The sequence below is a fragment of the Macrobrachium rosenbergii genome, chromosome 25 (genome assembly GCF_040412425.1).
Source record: "Macrobrachium rosenbergii isolate ZJJX-2024 chromosome 25, ASM4041242v1, whole genome shotgun sequence".
NCBI classification, from domain to species: Eukaryota; Metazoa; Arthropoda; class Malacostraca; order Decapoda; family Palaemonidae; genus Macrobrachium; species Macrobrachium rosenbergii.
In genome coordinates, this window is record NC_089765.1 from 35,269,410 (window position 1) to 35,289,409 (window position 20,000).

The window sequence follows — 20,000 nt, forward strand, 5'->3', positions numbered from 1 at the left end:
TGTGTGTGTGTGTGTGTGTGTGTGTTTGTGGAGAATTTTAGAAGTAGACTGAATACTTTACGAATATCCATCCAACCGGGAAGTGTGTATAGGATGTAATATGCTTGACATTGTCGGAACACACCATGCATGCCCTGCTACATACAGCATATGACTCATCTCCCTTTGTTTCGTACTCCCACACTTACCTATTTTTCCACAGATCCAGCAAGTATGACTAATGTTCTCACGGTTCAAATTTATTCCCTCAGTTCATTAGTGTCTTTGCACTAAAAAGCCCTTATTTGCCATAACAACGGTGCCAAAGAATAATACCAATGATGGTAGTGCTTGTATCCTAATGAGAAAGAAGGAAGATCTTCCTCTTCGTGACAAAATAAAAGTTTTTGATACGTTCAAAATAGAAAAGAAACTTTCATACAGAGGTTGCAAGGGTCTATGTCAAGAATGGATAACTGGCCTGTGGTTCTGAAAATTAAGCGCGAAATGGGTGCCAGGCTTTGAAGCATTTGGAGACAAATTAACTTTGGTATTATTTGGCCAATCAGAGGGACATACGGAAAAGACTGGCACTGTTTACTAAGCAAAAATCTTTAGTATTCATTTTCAGAATCACAACACCAAGGTATTAGTCAAAACAATGTTATTCACTGAATGGTTCCCAAAATGTTTCATCCCTGAGGTGAAAAGTACTTGGAGAAGTTAGTGTGATGGTTCCCAAAACGTTTCATCCCTGAAGTGAAAAGAACTTGGAGAAGTTAGTGTGATGGTTCCCAAAACGTTTCATCCCTGAAGAGAAAACCACTTGGAGAAGTTAGTGTGATGGTTCCCAAAATGTTTCATCCCTGAAGTGAAAAGTACTTGGAGAAGTTAGTGTGATGGTTCCCAAAATGTTTCATCCCTGAAGTGAAAAGTACTTGGAGAAGTTAGTGTGATGATTACCAAAATGTTTCATCCCTGAAGTGAAAAGTACTTGGAGAAGTTAGTGTGATGGTTCCCAAAACGTTTCATCCCTGAAGTGAAAAGTACTTGGAGAAGTTAGTGTGATGGTTCCCAAAACGTTTCATCCCTGAAGTGAAAAGTATTTGGAGAAGTTAGTGTGATGGTTCCCAATCCCTGAAGTGAAAAGTATTTGGAGAAGTTAGTGTGATGGTTCCCAAAACGTTTCATCCCTGAAGTGAAAAGCACTTGGAGAAGTTAGTGTGATGGTTCCCAAAAAGTTTCATCCCTGAAGTGAAAAGTACTTGGAGAATTAGTGTGATGGTTCCCAGAAAGTTTCATCCCTGAAGTGAAAAGTACTTGGAGAAGTTAGTGTGATGGTTCCCAAAACGTTTCATCCCTGAAGTGAAAACCACTTGGAGAAGTTAGTGTGATGGTTCCCAAAAAGTTTCATCCCTGAAGTGAAAAGTACTTGGAGAAGTTAGTGTGATGATTCCCAAAAAGTTTCATCCCTGAAGTAAAAAGTACTTGGAGAAGTTAGTGTGATGGTTCCCAAAACGTTTCATCCCTGAAGTGAAAAGTACTTGGAGAAGTTAGTGTGATGGTTCCCAAAACGTTTCGTCCCTGAAGTGAAAAGTACTTGGAAAAGTTAGTGTGATGGTTCCCAAAACGTTTCATCCCTGAAGTGAAAAGTACTTGGAGAAGTTAGTGTGATGGTTCCCAAAAATTTCATCCCTGAAGTGAAAAGTACTTGGAGAAGTCAGTGTGATGGTTCCCAAAACGTTTCATGTCTGAAGTGAAAAGTACTTTGAGCAGTTAGGGCCGCAATTCAAGGGTTTACTAATAATATACTATGTGCCTGACCATCACCATTTAATCAGCACTGAAGGTAGGAATGTTCGGGTGGTATTTGTGACATTTAACACGACCTCACTGCTTCAGCCACTTGACCAGGGTATCAATCAATAGGTGCATCACGGCCCCCTCCACTCGGCAGGTGTTCAAGATGATTCAAGCAGCAAATTTTGCTAACCCTAACTGCTGAAAAACATGCACAAATGCAGATTCAATAAATCTCATTAAAGGGACAACAGATGAATTAGTCAGATACACTGAATGTGTGGTGGAAGAATTCGTGGAAGTCGTTCGTGATTTCAAAGACTTTGAGGGTTCAACGGAGAGGTAAAGAAAACAATCTGAACAGTTTGACGAGTTGGTGGTGAGGGATTTGTCGACATGATACAGGAAGAAGTGGATGAACATATCAAGACGATCGTGATGTTTTGACAAAGATTATCAGTTCCGTATTTTGTATAAAAATGCCGATATAAAGAGATTATTCAACCTTAAACGAATGACTTACTGATTCCGATGTTCTTGGTTGGGCGTACGTGTATAAAGTTGAGAATATTACCTCTAAGTGTTTACAATTAACTGAACACAAGGAAGTTTACCAAGTAATCCAGGAACATTTCTCTTCCTGAGATATAGATATCTGCATTATCAACAATCCTGTAATAAATGGTTTAAACTGAAAAAAAAGCAGTCAGTTATCAACCCACTTCTTTTGAAGAAAACACAATGGACATTTGGGCTGAAAGTGGAGATACTGTAGCGGAACCTTAAAACTTATTGTAGTGAAAATTATTGACTGAAAAGAGATTTTCATTCATACATTATGTAATAAGTATTTGAGAGGTATTTCCCGAAATTTTTCCAGCCGCTCATTGTTTTTATTTAAAGAGTCGGAAAATGTCAACTACTAGCAGATCCAGAAAAATTTCATGGGGGCGGGGCAGCAATTTTTATATTACACACACACATATACATATATAATTTATATAATATATATATACTGTATATATATAACTTATAATATATATATTGTATATATATATATATATATATATATATATATATATATATATATATATATATATATGTGTGTGTGTGTGTGTGTGTGTGTGTGTGTGTGTGTGTGTGTGTGTGTGTACTATTTAAGTAGAAATTATGAAATGGACAGCAATCGCCTGTTCTATCAGGAAATATCGAATCCATTATTATTATCGTTAAGACTTTTATTATTATTGTTATTTTTTTCAAAAATTTTTTATTATTTCTATAATAGATTTTTTTTTCCCTTTTTATATTACTCATTTATGTTATTATTATCTAAATCTTCAATATCATTATTTTGCCATTATTTTTCATGAGGGGGCCACGTGCCCAGGTGCCCTTAATCCTGGATCCGCTAGTGATGTCAACCAGTGATTTATTGGGAATACTTGTATACAGAGAAGTAAAAAAAAAAAAAAAAACGTGCCGGTATTGCATCTCTGGATATTTCCGAAGAATCAAAGTTTTTCCTGAAGTCATGCAAGTTTGTAAGAGTCAATCATTTAACTGTCTTGAGAGTTTTAACTTATCTAGAATCTTATAAATTTAAATTCTTTGTAAAGCAAACCCGTTAATCAAATACCTAAAATGCAACATAATGGTTTTAAAAAAACTTTCCTATGGGATGCTAAAGTATTTACTATGAATGTGTTTTCAACACATACCAGCAACATAAGCTAGAAATATGAGGTTTACGGATATTTCTGTATGACACGAGTCTCATGAGTCTCATTCAATGACCCTGTCTCCTAAATGCAAGAATTGCAAGATCGACCTGGCATAAAACAAGGAATGGGCTAAATAGGCCTCCTGTCTTATTGACCTCTGTTCTGAATGAAAACAATATATTTGACCATCCGAAGTTCAGTGATAATTTTGCTTCGTGTATGGAATGATTTATCATTTTATGTAAACTTAGGCTGTTACGCAAACAATGGAGCACTTTCGGCCTTTCAGAGCTAAGGCTTTGCAAAGAGGGAGTCCGAGTGGTCGGGGTGCAAGATAAATAGGTGCAGAAAATAACGGAGTTGAAGTACCTGAAGGTGGAACTGGGGGAAAACCCCACAACTGCACTGACAAGTACTTATTACGAAAGGCATGACAACAAGACTGAAGAAAGGAAGAAGGAATGGAGGTAGAGTAAAAAGCGATTAAGTGGATGCAGTTAGGGGCCAAAGGAACGCTCCAAACACCACTTAGTAATACCTACAGTGCACCACGTGAGGTGCACTCATGCACACCCCACGCCCCCTCGGTCTAGTGCATGGAATGACGAACATCGACTGCAGGAGTCCTATGACCGTGACCTATGTTCTTTTTTCAACCCTTTTCCAAATCACATTAGCAAAAATGGACCCCTGGCCTCAGCCCCACATTCGGGCTCTTTTCATCTCATCTGGCTCGCAAGAGAGCTTTATCCCCTTAAGATATCTTAGACTAAAAGTATCACTACTTATTTGGAAATACATTAAAAGATTAGGGTTCTCTTGTCCGTGGAACCCGGATATCATGCGCAAATATTGCACTTGTGAGATATACATCCTTATACATACATACATACATACATAAACACATATATATGTGTGTGTATTATATATACTTTTATATATATACACACATATACATATACATATACACATATACATTACATACATATATATATATATAAACCGTACATATTACAAAAAAAAACTGAGTAAACTTGCCAATAAATGCACATTTTCAACGTTGATAATAATACAGTATACCTGTCAAAATGTCGACAATCTCACAAGCCTTCGAGTTACCCTACTCCTGAGTTAGCCCTAAAACGTCGGCATGAAACTGGTCACAACATTGCTGATATATATATATATATTATATATATATATATATATATATATATATATATATATATATATATATATATATATATATATATATATATATATATATATATATATATATATATATAAATATAAAATATATAAATATATATACACACATATATTTGGCAAATGGATATACGAGACCCATGTCAACTCTGTTTATAAAGGAGTAACATCTGCAATATCAGTAAAATAATAGATACCATATACTTTATGTTTAAAATCGTAATAATCACCATTATTAATATCATCACAGATGAGACGTACCCTATTAAGGATATGGGTTTGAGTTCACTTTACGTTTCTTATTTTTCGGTTATTTAGTTTATTTATCTATTAATTTTTGCAGTACCAGCAATCTATTTATAATGATTCACGTTTTAATCATTCCTTACTCTTGGTCTGTTATTTCCTCTGAACATCAGGGCTTCCTGATCTGTATATACATAATATTACGAAGTAAATATAATTGATAAAAGTCTCTTTAATCACGGCCGTTCAATCCTAATTTGCACATGTATTAATATGAAATTGACACCTGTCTGTGCACACATTCCCTGTAAAATATACGGTAATTTTCTCGAGGAATTCTGAAATAATAGTTGTTTTTAGTAATACATAATTTCCTGAATGGTATCATGTCATTCGACATTGATAACATGTCACATGCCTGGCATCAAATAGTACCCGAGGATGCTATCTTCAAAAAAGCCATTAGTAAATGTTTTACCAGTGTATCTCTATCTATCTGCCATACTCACACTCAAATATATATATGGAGATTTATCACCGAAGGGGAATTTATATAAGTGATAAATGAATTAGTACCGTCGGGACGCGAACCCTTGACACGGACCTATTCACGATGGCGGTAACGTGGTGGTAACGTCTACTGGAGTCGCTGAATAGGTCCGTGTCAAGGGTTCGCGTCCCGACGGTACTAATTCATTTATCACTTATATAAATTCCCCTTCGGTGATAATTCTCTATCGGAGATATTCCCGAGGTAGCGTGAATTTGATATTAAGCGACATTTGTAGCTTCATGATTGTATATAAATCACGGTCTGATAAAAAATTTCATATATATATACATATATATATCGCAAAATGTGCAAATATGCTGATTTTGCTTTAAGATCCCCCTCACGTCGTCTCAGCTACGTAAGCCTACATACCAAACCTGCATGGTAACAAACTTGCATTATCCGAGTTAATAAATAACTTGTACAAACTTTGTACCAATTATCCATTAGCTGTTGTAAAGAATAAGATCTTGATAGGTTTTCAACAAAAGAAAATATGGCTGCCTTTTCAGAAGACTAACGTCTTAATTGTTATTTTAAAATTTTCATTGTGAAGACCAGGTCTACAAGAATGATAGTGTATTTCATCTATCCGTTTCTCCTCTAGATCTGCTCCACGACAGATCAGTATAATAATAATAATAATAATAATAATAATAATAATAATAATAATAATAATAATAATAATAATAATAATAATAATAATAATAATGAAACAGATAGTTCTAATAAGCCTGATGCCTAAAATTATGATACGAAATAGAACCACAGATGATGAGAGAGAGAGAGAGAGAGAGAGAGAGAGAGAGAGAGAGAGAGAGAGAGAGAGAGAGAGAGCGCGTCCTTGCAAGGTATCGATCTCCAGCTAGTTGCAACTTTTTCACAATAAAGATGCGTTGTCGAGAAGCAACCCTCCACACTTCTCCATCAAATACTTTCTCGAGATGGAAACACTACACGAAGGAGGAGGAGGAGGAGGAGGAGGAGGAAGAATTAGCGCACAGTGCCATTACGTAAAATTTATTATCATATTTTCTCGTTAACATGATAAACAATCGAATTGTTAATAACACCTCTGAACACTAAAATTTCAAGGAGAAAGCATGACTGATCTAATACCAGTACTGGCGTCCCAATCAGCACTATCAAGGACCAAGGAAGACAGCGTAGTTAAGACGACGAAAGGGAAGTGAACAGAAGAGGAACAAATTTATAAACAAGGTCCTTTACTATTTTTGGTATTTTACTGACAATGGAAATCTATGCATTCCATTCACAAATAACAAAGGGAAATACATTTTCGTGACCTCATCAAGACGTGACATGAAATCTCTTACTTTTAAAGAATCATTCAAATAAAACAAATTGCCTTCTCTCTTTTATTTAGAGTTGACCTTTCCTACAACTGCAATATCAACAACACTAATAATATTTCTAACAATCCTAACAAATTCCAGAAGGAAAATGAGTATGACGCTGTTCTGAAAATAGAACAATACTATAGATAAAAAATTTAAAAACAAGGAATATGGAAGTAGGAAGAAAATAAAGAGGAAATTCTCAAAGATCTCTGGGTGAAATTATACCAACAAAAAGTTAGCACAATGAATAAAATATCTGCTATATCAACTCTAACTCTTAATGGTCGTATCTTGCCTTCCCCCAGTGGAAACTAAACAAGAAAATAAAGGAGAAAAGAAATATAGTTTAACACTTACTACTGAATAACTCGCCCCTGGAAATATAGCAAGTTATTAGAATCGAAGAAAACAGACACCGTGAAAGAAATCCAAATTTCTCCAGTAGAGAGTAAGAGAGTCATTCTGAATATCGGATAAAGGAGGCAGGGAGAGAATTCGAAAGCTTTGTAGAAAAGAACATAGACAAGACACCCAACCAAGCCTCACTAAAGAAATAACACGGCACGACTGAAGATCACAGTGATCCGAAACGAGCTAGAACGAATGACCACATATGTAGAAGTCAGACCAATTTGTCAACAGACGAACCTCCAGGTTACAAGTGGAAAAGCAGTTGGTCGGGAGAAGAAGGGGAGAGAAGATGGGATAAGAAGGGGGAGAGAAGATGGGATAAGAAGGGGGAGAGAAGATGGGATAAGAAGGGGAGAAGATGGGATAAGAAGGGGAGAGAAGATGGGAGAGGAAGGGGAGAGAAGACGGAAGAGAAGATGGGATAAGAAGGGGAGAGAAGATGGGAGAGGAAGGGGAGAGAAGACGGGATAAGAAGGGGAGAGAAGATGGGAGAGGAAGATGGGATAAGAAGGGGAGAAGATGGGAGAGGAGGGGAAGATAAGGGGAGACGGGAGACGTTAAGTATACCTTAGTTTAACCAGACCACTGAGCTGAATAACAGCTCTCTAGAGAGCTGGCCCGAAGGATTAGATTTATTTTACGTGGCTAAGAACCAACTGGTTACCTAGCAACGGGACCTACAGCTTATTGTGGAACCCGAACCGCATTATAGCGAGAAATGAATTTCTATCACCAGAAATAAATTTCCCTAATTCTTCATTGGCCGGTCGGAGATTCGAACTCGCGGCCAGCAGAGTGCTAGCTGAGAACGGAACCCATTCGCCTAACGAAGAACACAGAAGATGGGAGAGGAAAGGGAGAGAAGATGGGAAGGGGGAGGGGAATGTAGAATGTAGATAGAAGGGGATGGGGAGAGGAGACAGGAGAGGAAGGTGAATGAGGCTAGGAGAAGGGGAGTGAAGTTGGGAGAGGGAAAGGAAAGAGGGCAAGAGGGAGGGGGAGGGGGAGGGGAGAGGGCAGGAGGAAGAGGAAGGAGCAGGAGGAAGGGGAAAAGAAGAAGAGGGTCAAGTCCCCAGGACGTCGTCCCCTGTCAACTCGCTGCCATCGCAGCATTTGTCCCAGAAAATGTCCCCCACACACGTCCCCTCTGTCCGAAAAAGGAATCTTATGGACCTCCTTCCGTCCGAGGGGTGAGGCCTTACCCTCGCAGGGTCATTCAGGATATCCGGAGGCTTTTTATAAATCTTTATGTCTTCATAAAAAAGGAAATTTATGATAAATTCGCCACTTCTTGGAAAGTCCTCCCATTTTCACATCGGGGCTACCTAAATGACGCATTCAATGTGCGATGGATTAGGGAAGGTGGCGACAGGATGCTCTCCAGGTAATAATGCATCAAGGAGTAACCTATAGGTGTAACCAGAGAAAAAAGCTTCGACTAGAAATATCACCAGTGCTACGAATATCAATCATGAAATGCACAATAATTTTGTGTAAGTATTACTATACATAATGAGACCTTTACCGAGTCTACTGAGCACTCATTTCAGTGCATAATAATAATAATAATAATAATAATAATAATAATAATAATAATAATAATAATAATAATAATAATAATAAAAATACAGTGGTTGAAAATAAATCGTTCCAAGCAAATTAAGGGCAACTTCAACAAAGAAACGACATTAACGGTATACGCGTGACACGGGGTAATTAAATAATACTAATTACAGTGAAAACATCATAATAAGCGGACACCATGGAAACAGATATCAACCTTAAGTAAAAGTCCGGTTCACAGGGATACAGCGACTTTATTCTGTTTCCCTTTCAAAAAAAAAAATTCAGTTTTGTGTCAGTCAAATAGAAAGAGGATTTCACAGTATCAAAAGAACAAACATATGTGTAACAACTCTGGGTTTTACCCCATCACACTCATACCTATAACTGCTTGTAGTTCTGAGTTTTTTCTCAATAATGAATCTTTACTCTACAATCAAGAAGTACTTTCGTAACTTATAACGGCAAAATGTATTTAAATCACAAGGAATGGAATCTATAAAGACTGTGAAATTACTTTTATGGAAATGAAAAATGTAAATTTATTCATTGTGAGACAAAAAGATATCTAAGAACTAGAAAACACCAAAATGGCGATACTGTGAGAGGATGCATCATTCGGGGAGCTGTTACACGAGTAATGAAACCGTGGCTTGGGCGGCACTCAGTGGGTATGACTTATAATATCAGGATTCAGATGTGTTCTTATTCATTTTCATTGGAGAGTTAGCAGGTTTATGACTGCTTTAAGAAGAAAGTGCAGAGACTCTCGGTGTTTTCAGCAATATTTCCTTCGGAAGAAAAACTATCACGGGAGTTCATAAATGTTCTAAAAGGTCCACAATAATATAATTGTTAAAGGCTCGAGTAGAATTTTATAAAAGCTTTCTAACCCTTCTCTGGGTTCATCTTTGACTGAAGATGAACCCAGAGCAGGGTTCGAAAGCTTCTATAAAATTCTACTCGAGCCTTTAACAATTATATTATGGTGGACCCTTGAGAACAAATGTTTTCTTTATGATGATGTCGCGGCTCTGCATGCGATCAGCATGAAAGAATGACTCGAACAATACCTGCTGGTCACCTGTTGGCTTAGGCCACTGGGGAAGTAAGGACCCTGAAAAAGGACCTCGAAATTAGGCTGTATAAACCCAGATTTCCATCGTGCACTGGCAGAGCAAAATTTTGTAGACCTGGAGTGACTGGCCTGGCGCTTACCTGTGTGGATGGAGTTATGAGAAAAGTCGCTAAGCTGTAGGGCCATGACTGGAGTGCAGAATGGTTGATGTTTACAGATGATGCAGCAGAGATTAGGAATAATGAATAAATGCTCCAGAAATTAAATTAGTCAAAAAACGTCAAAATTCTTCATCAGAAAAAACGTTACGAGGTCAAATGAAAACCAGAAGGCTGAGGCAATGAATGCCAACAGGAACCATAGGTGAAAGGAAGAAGTTAGTTTAGGTACTAGGGCGTAACTATATCAGATGATAGTACGACGAAATAAGAGGTGGTTCACAAAGCAAGTGAAACAAGTTAACGGGACGCGTGGAAAAAAAAGGAAGGAAAGTTGGAGTCTACGGAAGCCAAGGTTGGAATTATAAAAGAATTGTTAAATCAACACTCCTTTATGGGAGTGATTGTGGATGTTAACATATATTTGTGAATAAAGGTTGAACCTACAGAGAAGAATTGTTCACATAACATTTGTGGTATAAGAAGAACAGAAAAGTTGAAAATGTGGAGATACGTAAGAAAGGTTATAAAAAATGTCAGCGTACATTCATTGTTCTGAGACAGTTCATTCATTTGGAGAAAATGGAAAACGATAGGTTGGTGGAAGGAGGAACTAAACGGAACTTCAAAAAGGGAAGAGGGTGGAAAGACTTAGAAAGTACTGAAAAGGGGTACTGAAAAGGAATAGCCTTAACATCAGAGGGGGCCGGTGTATTGGAAATTTTCTGCACCAGTGGTTCATCGTTATTTCAACAGTATGACAGTGGCAGCGATAACTGTCTTGTGTTTTCTCGGGAACTACCCGTTGCTCTGTGAAACGCTTAACGTTAAAAAATAGTTAACAGGAGCGTGCGCACGCACACCCACATATATAGGTTAAAGGCAGATAGTGAAATGCACTTTGGGACATTAATTTTGATCCCCCAAGTGCCACTGCTAAGCACGGTGAAATACATTTGACCCCCAAAGGGCTAGTACTAAACATGGCGAAACAGTGTGGGTAAGTCACTGTTTCACCGTGTTTAGTACTAGTCCCCGGGGGGAGGGGATCAAATGTCCTTAAGTGCATTTCGCTATCTCCCTGAAATTTCAGGCAGTTCATGAAATGCCTGGTTTCGTTATCTGCCTGTAACACACACACACACACACACACATGTACATATATATATATATATATATATATATATATATATATATATATATATATATATATATTATATATATATATATATATATAGATATATATATATTATATATATATATATATATATATATATATATATATATATATATATATATATATATATATAACGCTATATTACAAAAACCCTAACCTAACCTTTTTTACAGCCAAACCGTCTACAGAGATGTCATTAGGGGCCATTACGTAACAATTAAGTCTGCTATAAAGTTATAGCTTAAAAGCCTTCCCTTCACGTAAGGCTGTTTTCCTTAATGCCCTCCCGTGTTTATTGTTGTTAAACAATCTTGATTGTTTTCGTCCCTGAGACTGTTGTCCTTTGCACTAATAAGTTTTCATTTTAAATGTAGTTTTACTCTACGTTCATTTCTCGGTTTCCACTCAAGTTTACTTTTAATAAGATGTATTTAAAAATGTGTTTATTTACTTGCCGTACAATATTCCACTCTCATCTAATGTTTGTATTTTCTTTCTGCGTCCTTTACCTAACCTCCACCTCACTCACAAAAAAGTCGCCCTTTTATATTCAGTCAATTTAGAGGTGGAATAACAACCGAGTAAGACACTGCGTTCTTAATTCTTCTTACTTCAATTACTTAAATTACAAGCATAATACTTGTGTGACCGCTTTACAGACTTGCTGTTTATGGATAAAATGGGAGAGAGAGAGAGAGAGAGAGAGAGAGAGAGAGAGAGAGAGAGAGAGAGAGAGAGAGTGTTTAAATTTGTACTACAACAGTTATAAGCCATTTATGTACTAATTCAAGCTTTATTTATAGGCGAACTCCAAATTCGGTACCAACGAAACAGAATTTATAGGCCCTAATTTGAAGTTGCAAATAAGCGAACATAATTTTTATAGACCACTTTTATAACATTCTCAATGGTATGAAATCTGCTGCTCTTAAAAGGTCACGTTCATAGTTTTATATCTGAATTTCTCTTGAAATTAAAAATATAAACTGAAAATAAGAATAATGAAAGTGCACATTTACGTAAAACTTCAGGAAAAGTTTTCTCAAAAAACTATTTTTATAATACCTTTAACAGCACTTCAAACCCATGTACAGGCAGAGAGTATAGTGCCGTCAAAGCACTGTACTTGAGGTTCTTTGCAGGGTCCCTTCAGTCCCTAGCTGCAACCCCTTTCATTTTTTTTACTATACCTCCGTTCATATTCTCTTTCTCCCATCTTACTTTCCGCCCTCTCCTAACTGCCAGGTCTTCCTCTTATTATAAATTGAATAAACCTTAATCCTCGCAATTTCCCTTTCAGCGCCGAATGACCTCATAGGTCCCAGTGCTTGGCCTTTGGCCTAAATCTTATATTTTTATTCATTTCATTCAGCATTTCAAAAGACGTAGTCTCGCACAAGTGGCTGTGTCTCGGCCCTACTCCTATCTGAAAACAGCGCCTGAGCGCATTTGAAATCATCATTTCTTCCCACTTTCTAACTGAACAGGCACCCAGATTCTCTTATGTAAACGAAGCCATGATAAGTGAAAATGAGTCTTAAAATTAACAATAGGACCGCCTCTCGAAGGAAGGAAGAATATATGAAACGGGAAAGAAGGGAGAGAACCGCCAAAGCTGAACATGATATAGGTCAAGTGCCTTTTAACATATTCGGGAAAGTAAGACTGAGGTATTAATATGACCATTTGCCTTTAAAGAAATGCTGAAAGCTATGAGCAGTTCTTGGAGCAAGAGCCCGTGTTGACATAAGATCAGTGTAATCTACTCATTCACAAAGGATGAGCAGTAGATCGTAACTACATTTTCAGAAATGTTTTTGCTAATATATCAATTAAAAAGGAATGATCTGTTTTTCTTTTGCTATTTCGTAAATCCTTTTGACATAAAGAGAAATTTTACGTAAAAGAAAATATTTCCTGAACTTGGCCATACCTGGCAACTGTTAACAGGCATGTAAAACATAATTCCATGATCATCATCTTCATCATCTACATTATTATGTTATGAATATATTTCAGCTCAGAATCATAGAAGATAATTGTTTCCAGGTCAAAATCTACATTACAATCCTGTTGGTCAGCTTCGGATTATGGGAATATAAGGAATAAATTAGACGCTACGTGAGAACTAGATATCCTGTGTACGGATCAAGAGAGAGAGAGAGAGAATGAAGATCTACGACTTTTCTGGTTTTGGCCCATTGAATAATAATAATAATAATAATAATAATAATAATAATAATAATAAGAAAAGTGATGGACTCCTAAGGAGGCAGGATGCAACCCGGAACCCCATACATTATAAAAACCACCCAGTCGAAAAGGATGACTGGATAGAACAAACAAACAAAAATAAAATAAAATAAAATAAAATAAATAATAATAATAATAATAATAATAATAATAATAATAATAAAATAAAAATAATAAAAAATAAAATAAAATAATAATAATAATAATGATATACTTTACTTCAGCGTCTGGTTTTACGCAAAAACAGAAGGCAGCTACAAGCCACTGCTAGATACATATAGAAAAACAAACCGAACAACTAAACTCGTAACATTACAAACGGCAATAACACCAGTTTAGCAATAACGCAAGTGGTCTACACATGGTAACCTCGGGCAAAGCAAGTTACTGAACAGGAGACTTGTTCAGAGTTCGTCATATAGTCAAGAATTCACAGCGCTAATGGTGGCAGGCCGTGCACATGCGAGGGCAATGCAAAAATCAATGCCACTGATGAAAAAAGTAAATAATGATAACAGAAATATTTGAAAGTGGCGCTAAACGCAAGGAAAAAAAGAATTGCACGGGAAGGGGCCAATAACAGAAAAAATAGTAATATAAACCATAACGTGATTGCAAACAACGGGGCATTATGATGTCCAACTAATCCCAACTGTCAATCGAGACAAGATGACAATAATGGGTTCTGTAGCTCATACAGCACTGTACTCTTGTCTGTAGGGTCCGTTGATAGATACCAGCACAGCGCCAAGCCATCAACCCAACTGAACCACCGTAAATTTAAGTAAAAAGCGGGATATATGGCTCGCAACCTCATTCCCTCTAAAGACTTACTGAGAATCGAAAGGTTCTAGCTCTTATGGAGACCTGTCTACAGCCGGAAAAATTAAATAAAAATTAAACATAATAATAACAACGACAAAACATCAGTATTCATATACTGCTGGTCGTTCGATCAACGAGTTTTAGAAACCTTGGGTTTGGTCATTACTCGGAGAGGTGACCACCAAGAAAAGCCATACGGTGTCGGCACATAGCCCTTTGAACATCCATAGGACTGGACCTTGGGCAAGCACTTTTACCCTATAAATACTCGCTAAAGGGAAAATGGAGCGTATGTACAAAGTTAACATCTTATAATTTTAAAACCATTACCCATTTGGAAATGTTCTATAACGGCAACATGTCAAAGAGATTGGTTAAACGGAATTTTCAAGGTAGTGAAGACAGCGAGCGCTGAATTTTCTCCTTTCTTTGTGTGTCTTAAACCAGAGAGAGAGAGAGAGAGAGAGAGAAAGGGTTAGGTCCATACACAAGTTAAGCTTCTTTTTGGATATAAGATGCTTACAAGGTGTTGGAAGTGCCCTTACAAGTCGACTCCTTTGGTTGTCAAATCCTACTTATGGAGTGAGCAAAAAAATATAAATAAAAATAAAATTCGCATCTTAATTCGTCGTTGCCAACAAAAAGAGAGAGAAAAAAAGAGGGAACCTCAAAAATCCTTCATACTAAGTTTGTGAGAGAGAGAGAGAGAGAGAGAGAGAGAAGAGAGAGAGAAAAGCTAAGAAAAATAAGAGAATAGAGACTAATATATTAAAAAAAAAGGAGAGAGAGAGAAGAGAGAGAGAGAGAGAGAGATGCATGCATCGTGGCGAGTCTATAAAAGCTTATTGATGTTTTTCCGCTTTTGCTGGTAAGAGGAAAGCGTAATATATTTTGATTATAGGACCTATAATAGGAACAGTCTATCTCAGTCACAGCCACCCGTCTCTCTCTCTCTCTCTCTCTCTCTCTCTCTCATTTCATTTCCAAGCGCTGTCAGAGGACGAAGTGGGGTTCGTGGAAGTAAGAGGAGAAATGGATGGATGAGAGAGAGAGAGAGAGAGAGAGAGAGAGAGAGAGAGAGAGAGAGAGAGAGAGAGGTGGAAGGAAGGGTGGGGAGGGAGATAAGTTGCTTGTATGTGGGGATTTGAGGTGTGCTATTTATAAGGGATTTACGCCCTCTTAATGAGCCCAAAAGGATCGAAGTAGGAGTGTATTTGGCGGAAGCGCTTTGGCTTTCAACCAGAAAACGCCTGGCGTACTTGGGAGAGGTGGATAGGAGACCTCCCTCCCTCCCCCCCACTATCCCGCCAACCTTTTACCACTTAAAAGGCATCGACTCCATTTCCCCTCTGAGCCTTAATGACCCCGACGAGAACGCCGCAGCCAATGGCGAGCGTCTCCAGCCCTCGCTCTCCCTGAGCCGTGAGGGCATCCTCTTCGCAGCCGACCAATGGGGGAGGGGTCGGTCAGAGACTGGGCGGGGCTGGCACACGCTGGGAGGAGTTTATGGGAGATTGGGCGGGGCTGCCTAAAGGCGATAGCGCGAGCTAAAGGACTGGGCAAGTCGAGATATCTCCCGAGCAGAGGCAACTTGTGTGTGATTCTCTCTCTCTCGCTCCAACGCCTGGAATATAATTTCCCAAGGGAACTCGCTTTTTATCGTCCTCAACAGGCACCAGAGGAGCACTTACACCTTCGTCCATCTTCGTCATGATTACGGTAAGTACTTACTCCCAGGGGACGTCGCCCTTCGGGTAATTTTGCGGAGTAATATGAGGAAGAGTGAGGTTTGCTCTGTTTTTTAGCGGTTCAAAAGATGGCCCGCGCCTCCCATCTTCTGTGGCACCCCTAGTTGGCGGTTTAAAATGGCACCTGACTTCCTCAGAAATTAATCCCGTCATCGTGGTATTTTGGCATTTTGTTTATTATTATTTACAAAACAAAATGTCCGTCATGGCAAGCGATACTGTCAAAATTTCTGTGACGTTAAGGTGATACTGAATGACGAAATACTTAATATTTCAAAGGTCTTTCTTTTACTCCCAATCTTGTCAAACTATTACATAAGACACCTCCTATGAAAGACCTGAAAAAAAAATTAATGAATGAAATTTTCCGCGTATTTACTGTCCTACCTTAAAAAGAGGCACTGCTACTTCAGCACCATCTGACAATGGACCAATTTGAGTCTGACTTCAAGTAGCAGGTGTCATACCGAATCGAATGCTCTGTCATACCTATAATAATAATAATAATAATAATAATAATAATAATAATAATAATAATAATAATGGAAAAGCTGATTCAGCAACGAAGTAAAGATTGAACGCAAGTCACCTGTACCTTAATTCGTTTGGAAAATTTACAGACCTACATATCATCTTTAGGACTCACAACCTAAATTTTTTAAACGAACTTCCTTACTTGGGATCTTTCATCCCAAAACACATGAGGGACATAACTGACGTCGCAAAACTACGGCGCACGTTATCGCAGACAATATTGCAACGTTTCTATCTGCTACGTTTATACGATCTCTACGAGAGAAACCATGACGTGACTTCCTGTTGGCCGTAATGACATTTTCAAGCGAATAATAAACAAACATCACTGCCACTCTAATAATTAGTGAATATTTTTAGTCCAGACAACATGAAAATCATCGAAAGTTCCACGTTCAGTGTGATATTCAGATTAAGCAAAAGCCGTAACCCTTTCATTCAAAAAATCTTTTGACAGCGATGCTGTAAGAGTTGTAACTTTGTGGGAAATACACGAGAGAAAATTCTTTATCTTGATGATAAGAGCTAAAAATTGGTGTCTTTCTTCCAGTTCCTCTTAAACAATTATTATAGTTGGTCAAGTGAGGATCTCGTAGCTTCGAAATGGTCTTGTATATCTGTCTATCTGCTTTATTATTATTATTATTATTATTATTATTATTATTATTATTATTATTAACTCGTACGATTTTCTTGAATACTTCCATCGACCTAAAGGCCTTTTGATGTTGTTATGCCCAGTTCTCTACTTACTTCTATTGAAAGTCAACCGATGTTAAGCAGATTTATGTTAAATATAACTTTGTAACGGTTAAAAAAGTCGGGTAGACAACTGATAATCATTTTTGTCCTAATCTGTTAACACCGTCTCTTCCCGTAATGGCGTCGACCACTGAGATTAATATTACAATTGCTACTGTTACCCTAGTTGAAGGAATTGTTTTTGTTTTTTTTTTATTACCGAGTTACTGCACCAGTGTTCTTATATATATTACACTGGTTGTTATCTCTAGTATGTTACTATAGATTCATTTTCGTTTTTATAATTGTGATTAGCAAACACAAACTCCACAGAGATCCGTACCAACAATGATTTTATGTTGGTGGCAACCCACAATAATTATTATTTTTAGCTTTCTCCATACTGTAATTTGTGAATCTCCTTAATGTTTATGTACGAAAATAGAGTACAGTATACTACAGTGTGTGTGTATATATATATTATATGTATATATATATATATATATACATATATGTGCGTGTAAATATATAGGTGATATATAATTATATATATCTATATATATATATATATTTATACATATATATATATATAATTATATATCATACAATATATGTATATGTATTTACAAACATAATATGTATATATATACACATATATGTATATATATATATATATATATATATATATATATATATATATATATATATATATATGTATACATACAAACAAAGAATGAGGGTTCCAACTAAGTATCGGATTTCTTCCTGCAGGTGCAGGAAAAAAGGGCCGCGCCGGCCAGGGGATTCACAGTTCGCGACCTTCTGCAGCTACACGACGCCCCAACACCGTGCCCAGGTAAGTTGAAAATAAATCTACGTGTAATGAATACAATTTAAATTACAATTACAACCTTTATTCACATGCCCGCACGCAGCGGTGATCCTACTGTACGGCATGTGCATTAAAAGTAATATTCAATTCAGAATCTGATTCACTTAATATCGTTCTGTGCGCTGACGTGAATCCGTGAAAGACATAAATTTAACTGTTGAGCAAATCTATAAACATGTATTAAATAGTATATCCCGGTCCGCTTATATAAATGAAGGTCATGTTGCAGTCTCGTGTTTTGCTTTTATACGAACATACAGCTAACTGAGTATCCGTGTGTGTGTGTGTGTGTATAAACATAATTACAGCTAATTCGGTGCATGTGCGTGTGTATGTACGTACGTGCATGCGCGAGTGATTACACTTACCAAAGTCCATTTTGTTTGGTATCAAATACCGTATAATCTCCGTCCGCCATCTGTGTTTCATTTAATCACATTTCCTGATTTGATGGAAAAAACGTTCCACATAACTGAATCATTTTGCTGTTACTGTTGTTTTCATGTTTTTGAATCCATAGGTTTACTGAATAACTCTTGCACATCGGGATGAATTTACATTTACAAAAAAAGACAAAATTATTAATCACAATTTTGCTTCATCATGATAACAACGGTATACGCTAACGAAAAACAACAAAAATCAATTTTGTGGTTAATAAGGAAATGCCTTTACTGGATCCCAGTCTAACTGAGTTTACCTTCCGCAACAAAACATTTATTTTTATATATAAATTCATAAATCAAGCAACAAATATAGTCTAATATCCAATTCACTACACCTCGAATCTTGCCGGTGACGAAGCAACTATCAGTTATAATTCTCTTTGGGTATCAACTATTCACCAGGTATAGAGAAGTGGATATTGAATGATATTTGTGGCTTAATATTTGTGAACATAAATAAAGTAACGCGTGCGTATGTTTGTGTGTATATTATATGTGTGTGTGTCTGCGTATGTAAGTGTGTGTGTGTGTATATATATATATATATATATATATATATATATATATATATATATATATATATATATATATATATATATATATATATATATATATAGATAGATAGATATAGATATGATATGTGAGCGCGTTTGTGCGTTTGTATGAAGCTGAACGGATTAAGCGGTAGCCTACAGCATTATTTTCATCAAATATACATCTAGTAGACTGTATATCATAACCGCAACGACCTCCTAACTTCGCAGCTTCCTCACTATTTTTCGGATACATTTACCACCGCAACACTTGGATCAAAGTGGAAAATAATGACAGCATGCAAGCAATATAATTCACGATGCTGAAGGTGGCGTAGATAAGCGTGTCGTTATCATCATTAAATCATCACCATCAGCATCATCATCATCATCGCAAGTGAAACAACTGAACATTATGATTCATAATAATATTTATGATGGAAATTATGAATTATTGATTTTCATAAATTTTTTTTTCAACCTCTCAACACGTGTACTTTCAAATCTTGATGTTATCCCGAAGAAAATATGAAAAAACTTTTAAAAGTAAAATAATCAAACAAGCACGATGCTTACGTAATAATAATAATAATAATAATAATAATAATAATAATAATAATAATAATAATAATAATAATAACAGAAACAATGGGATGACTATTGAGAGGCAAGCATTTCAATGAACGCTGATGAGTTTTTTATAGTAATTACACAATTACAACTGTAATACAATCTGGCGAATTTCATTACATAAATTGAACGAAAGCTCTAT

At 36.7% G+C, this 20,000-nt stretch overlaps 2 protein-coding genes across 3 annotated transcripts in view; one reads left to right on the plus strand and one right to left on the minus strand.

Annotated features, from left to right (window-relative positions):
* LOC136852554 (heparan sulfate 2-O-sulfotransferase pipe-like) overlaps positions 1–20,000 on the minus strand; it is a 423,978-nt gene that overhangs the window by 260,899 nt on the left and 143,079 nt on the right. The gene's annotated exons all lie outside the window — the stretch shown is intronic.
* The window catches only part of LOC136852549 (homeobox protein Nkx-2.2-like), an 18,985-nt gene continuing 14,875 nt past the window's right edge, over positions 15,891–20,000 (plus strand). Inside the window, exons 1-2 of the mRNA XM_067127299.1 lie at positions 15,891–16,053; positions 18,129–18,213. Coding sequence (XP_066983400.1) covers positions 16,045–16,053; positions 18,129–18,213 — 94 coding nt within the window. The 5' untranslated portion in view covers positions 15,891–16,044. The remainder of the gene's footprint in view (positions 16,054–18,128; positions 18,214–20,000) is intronic.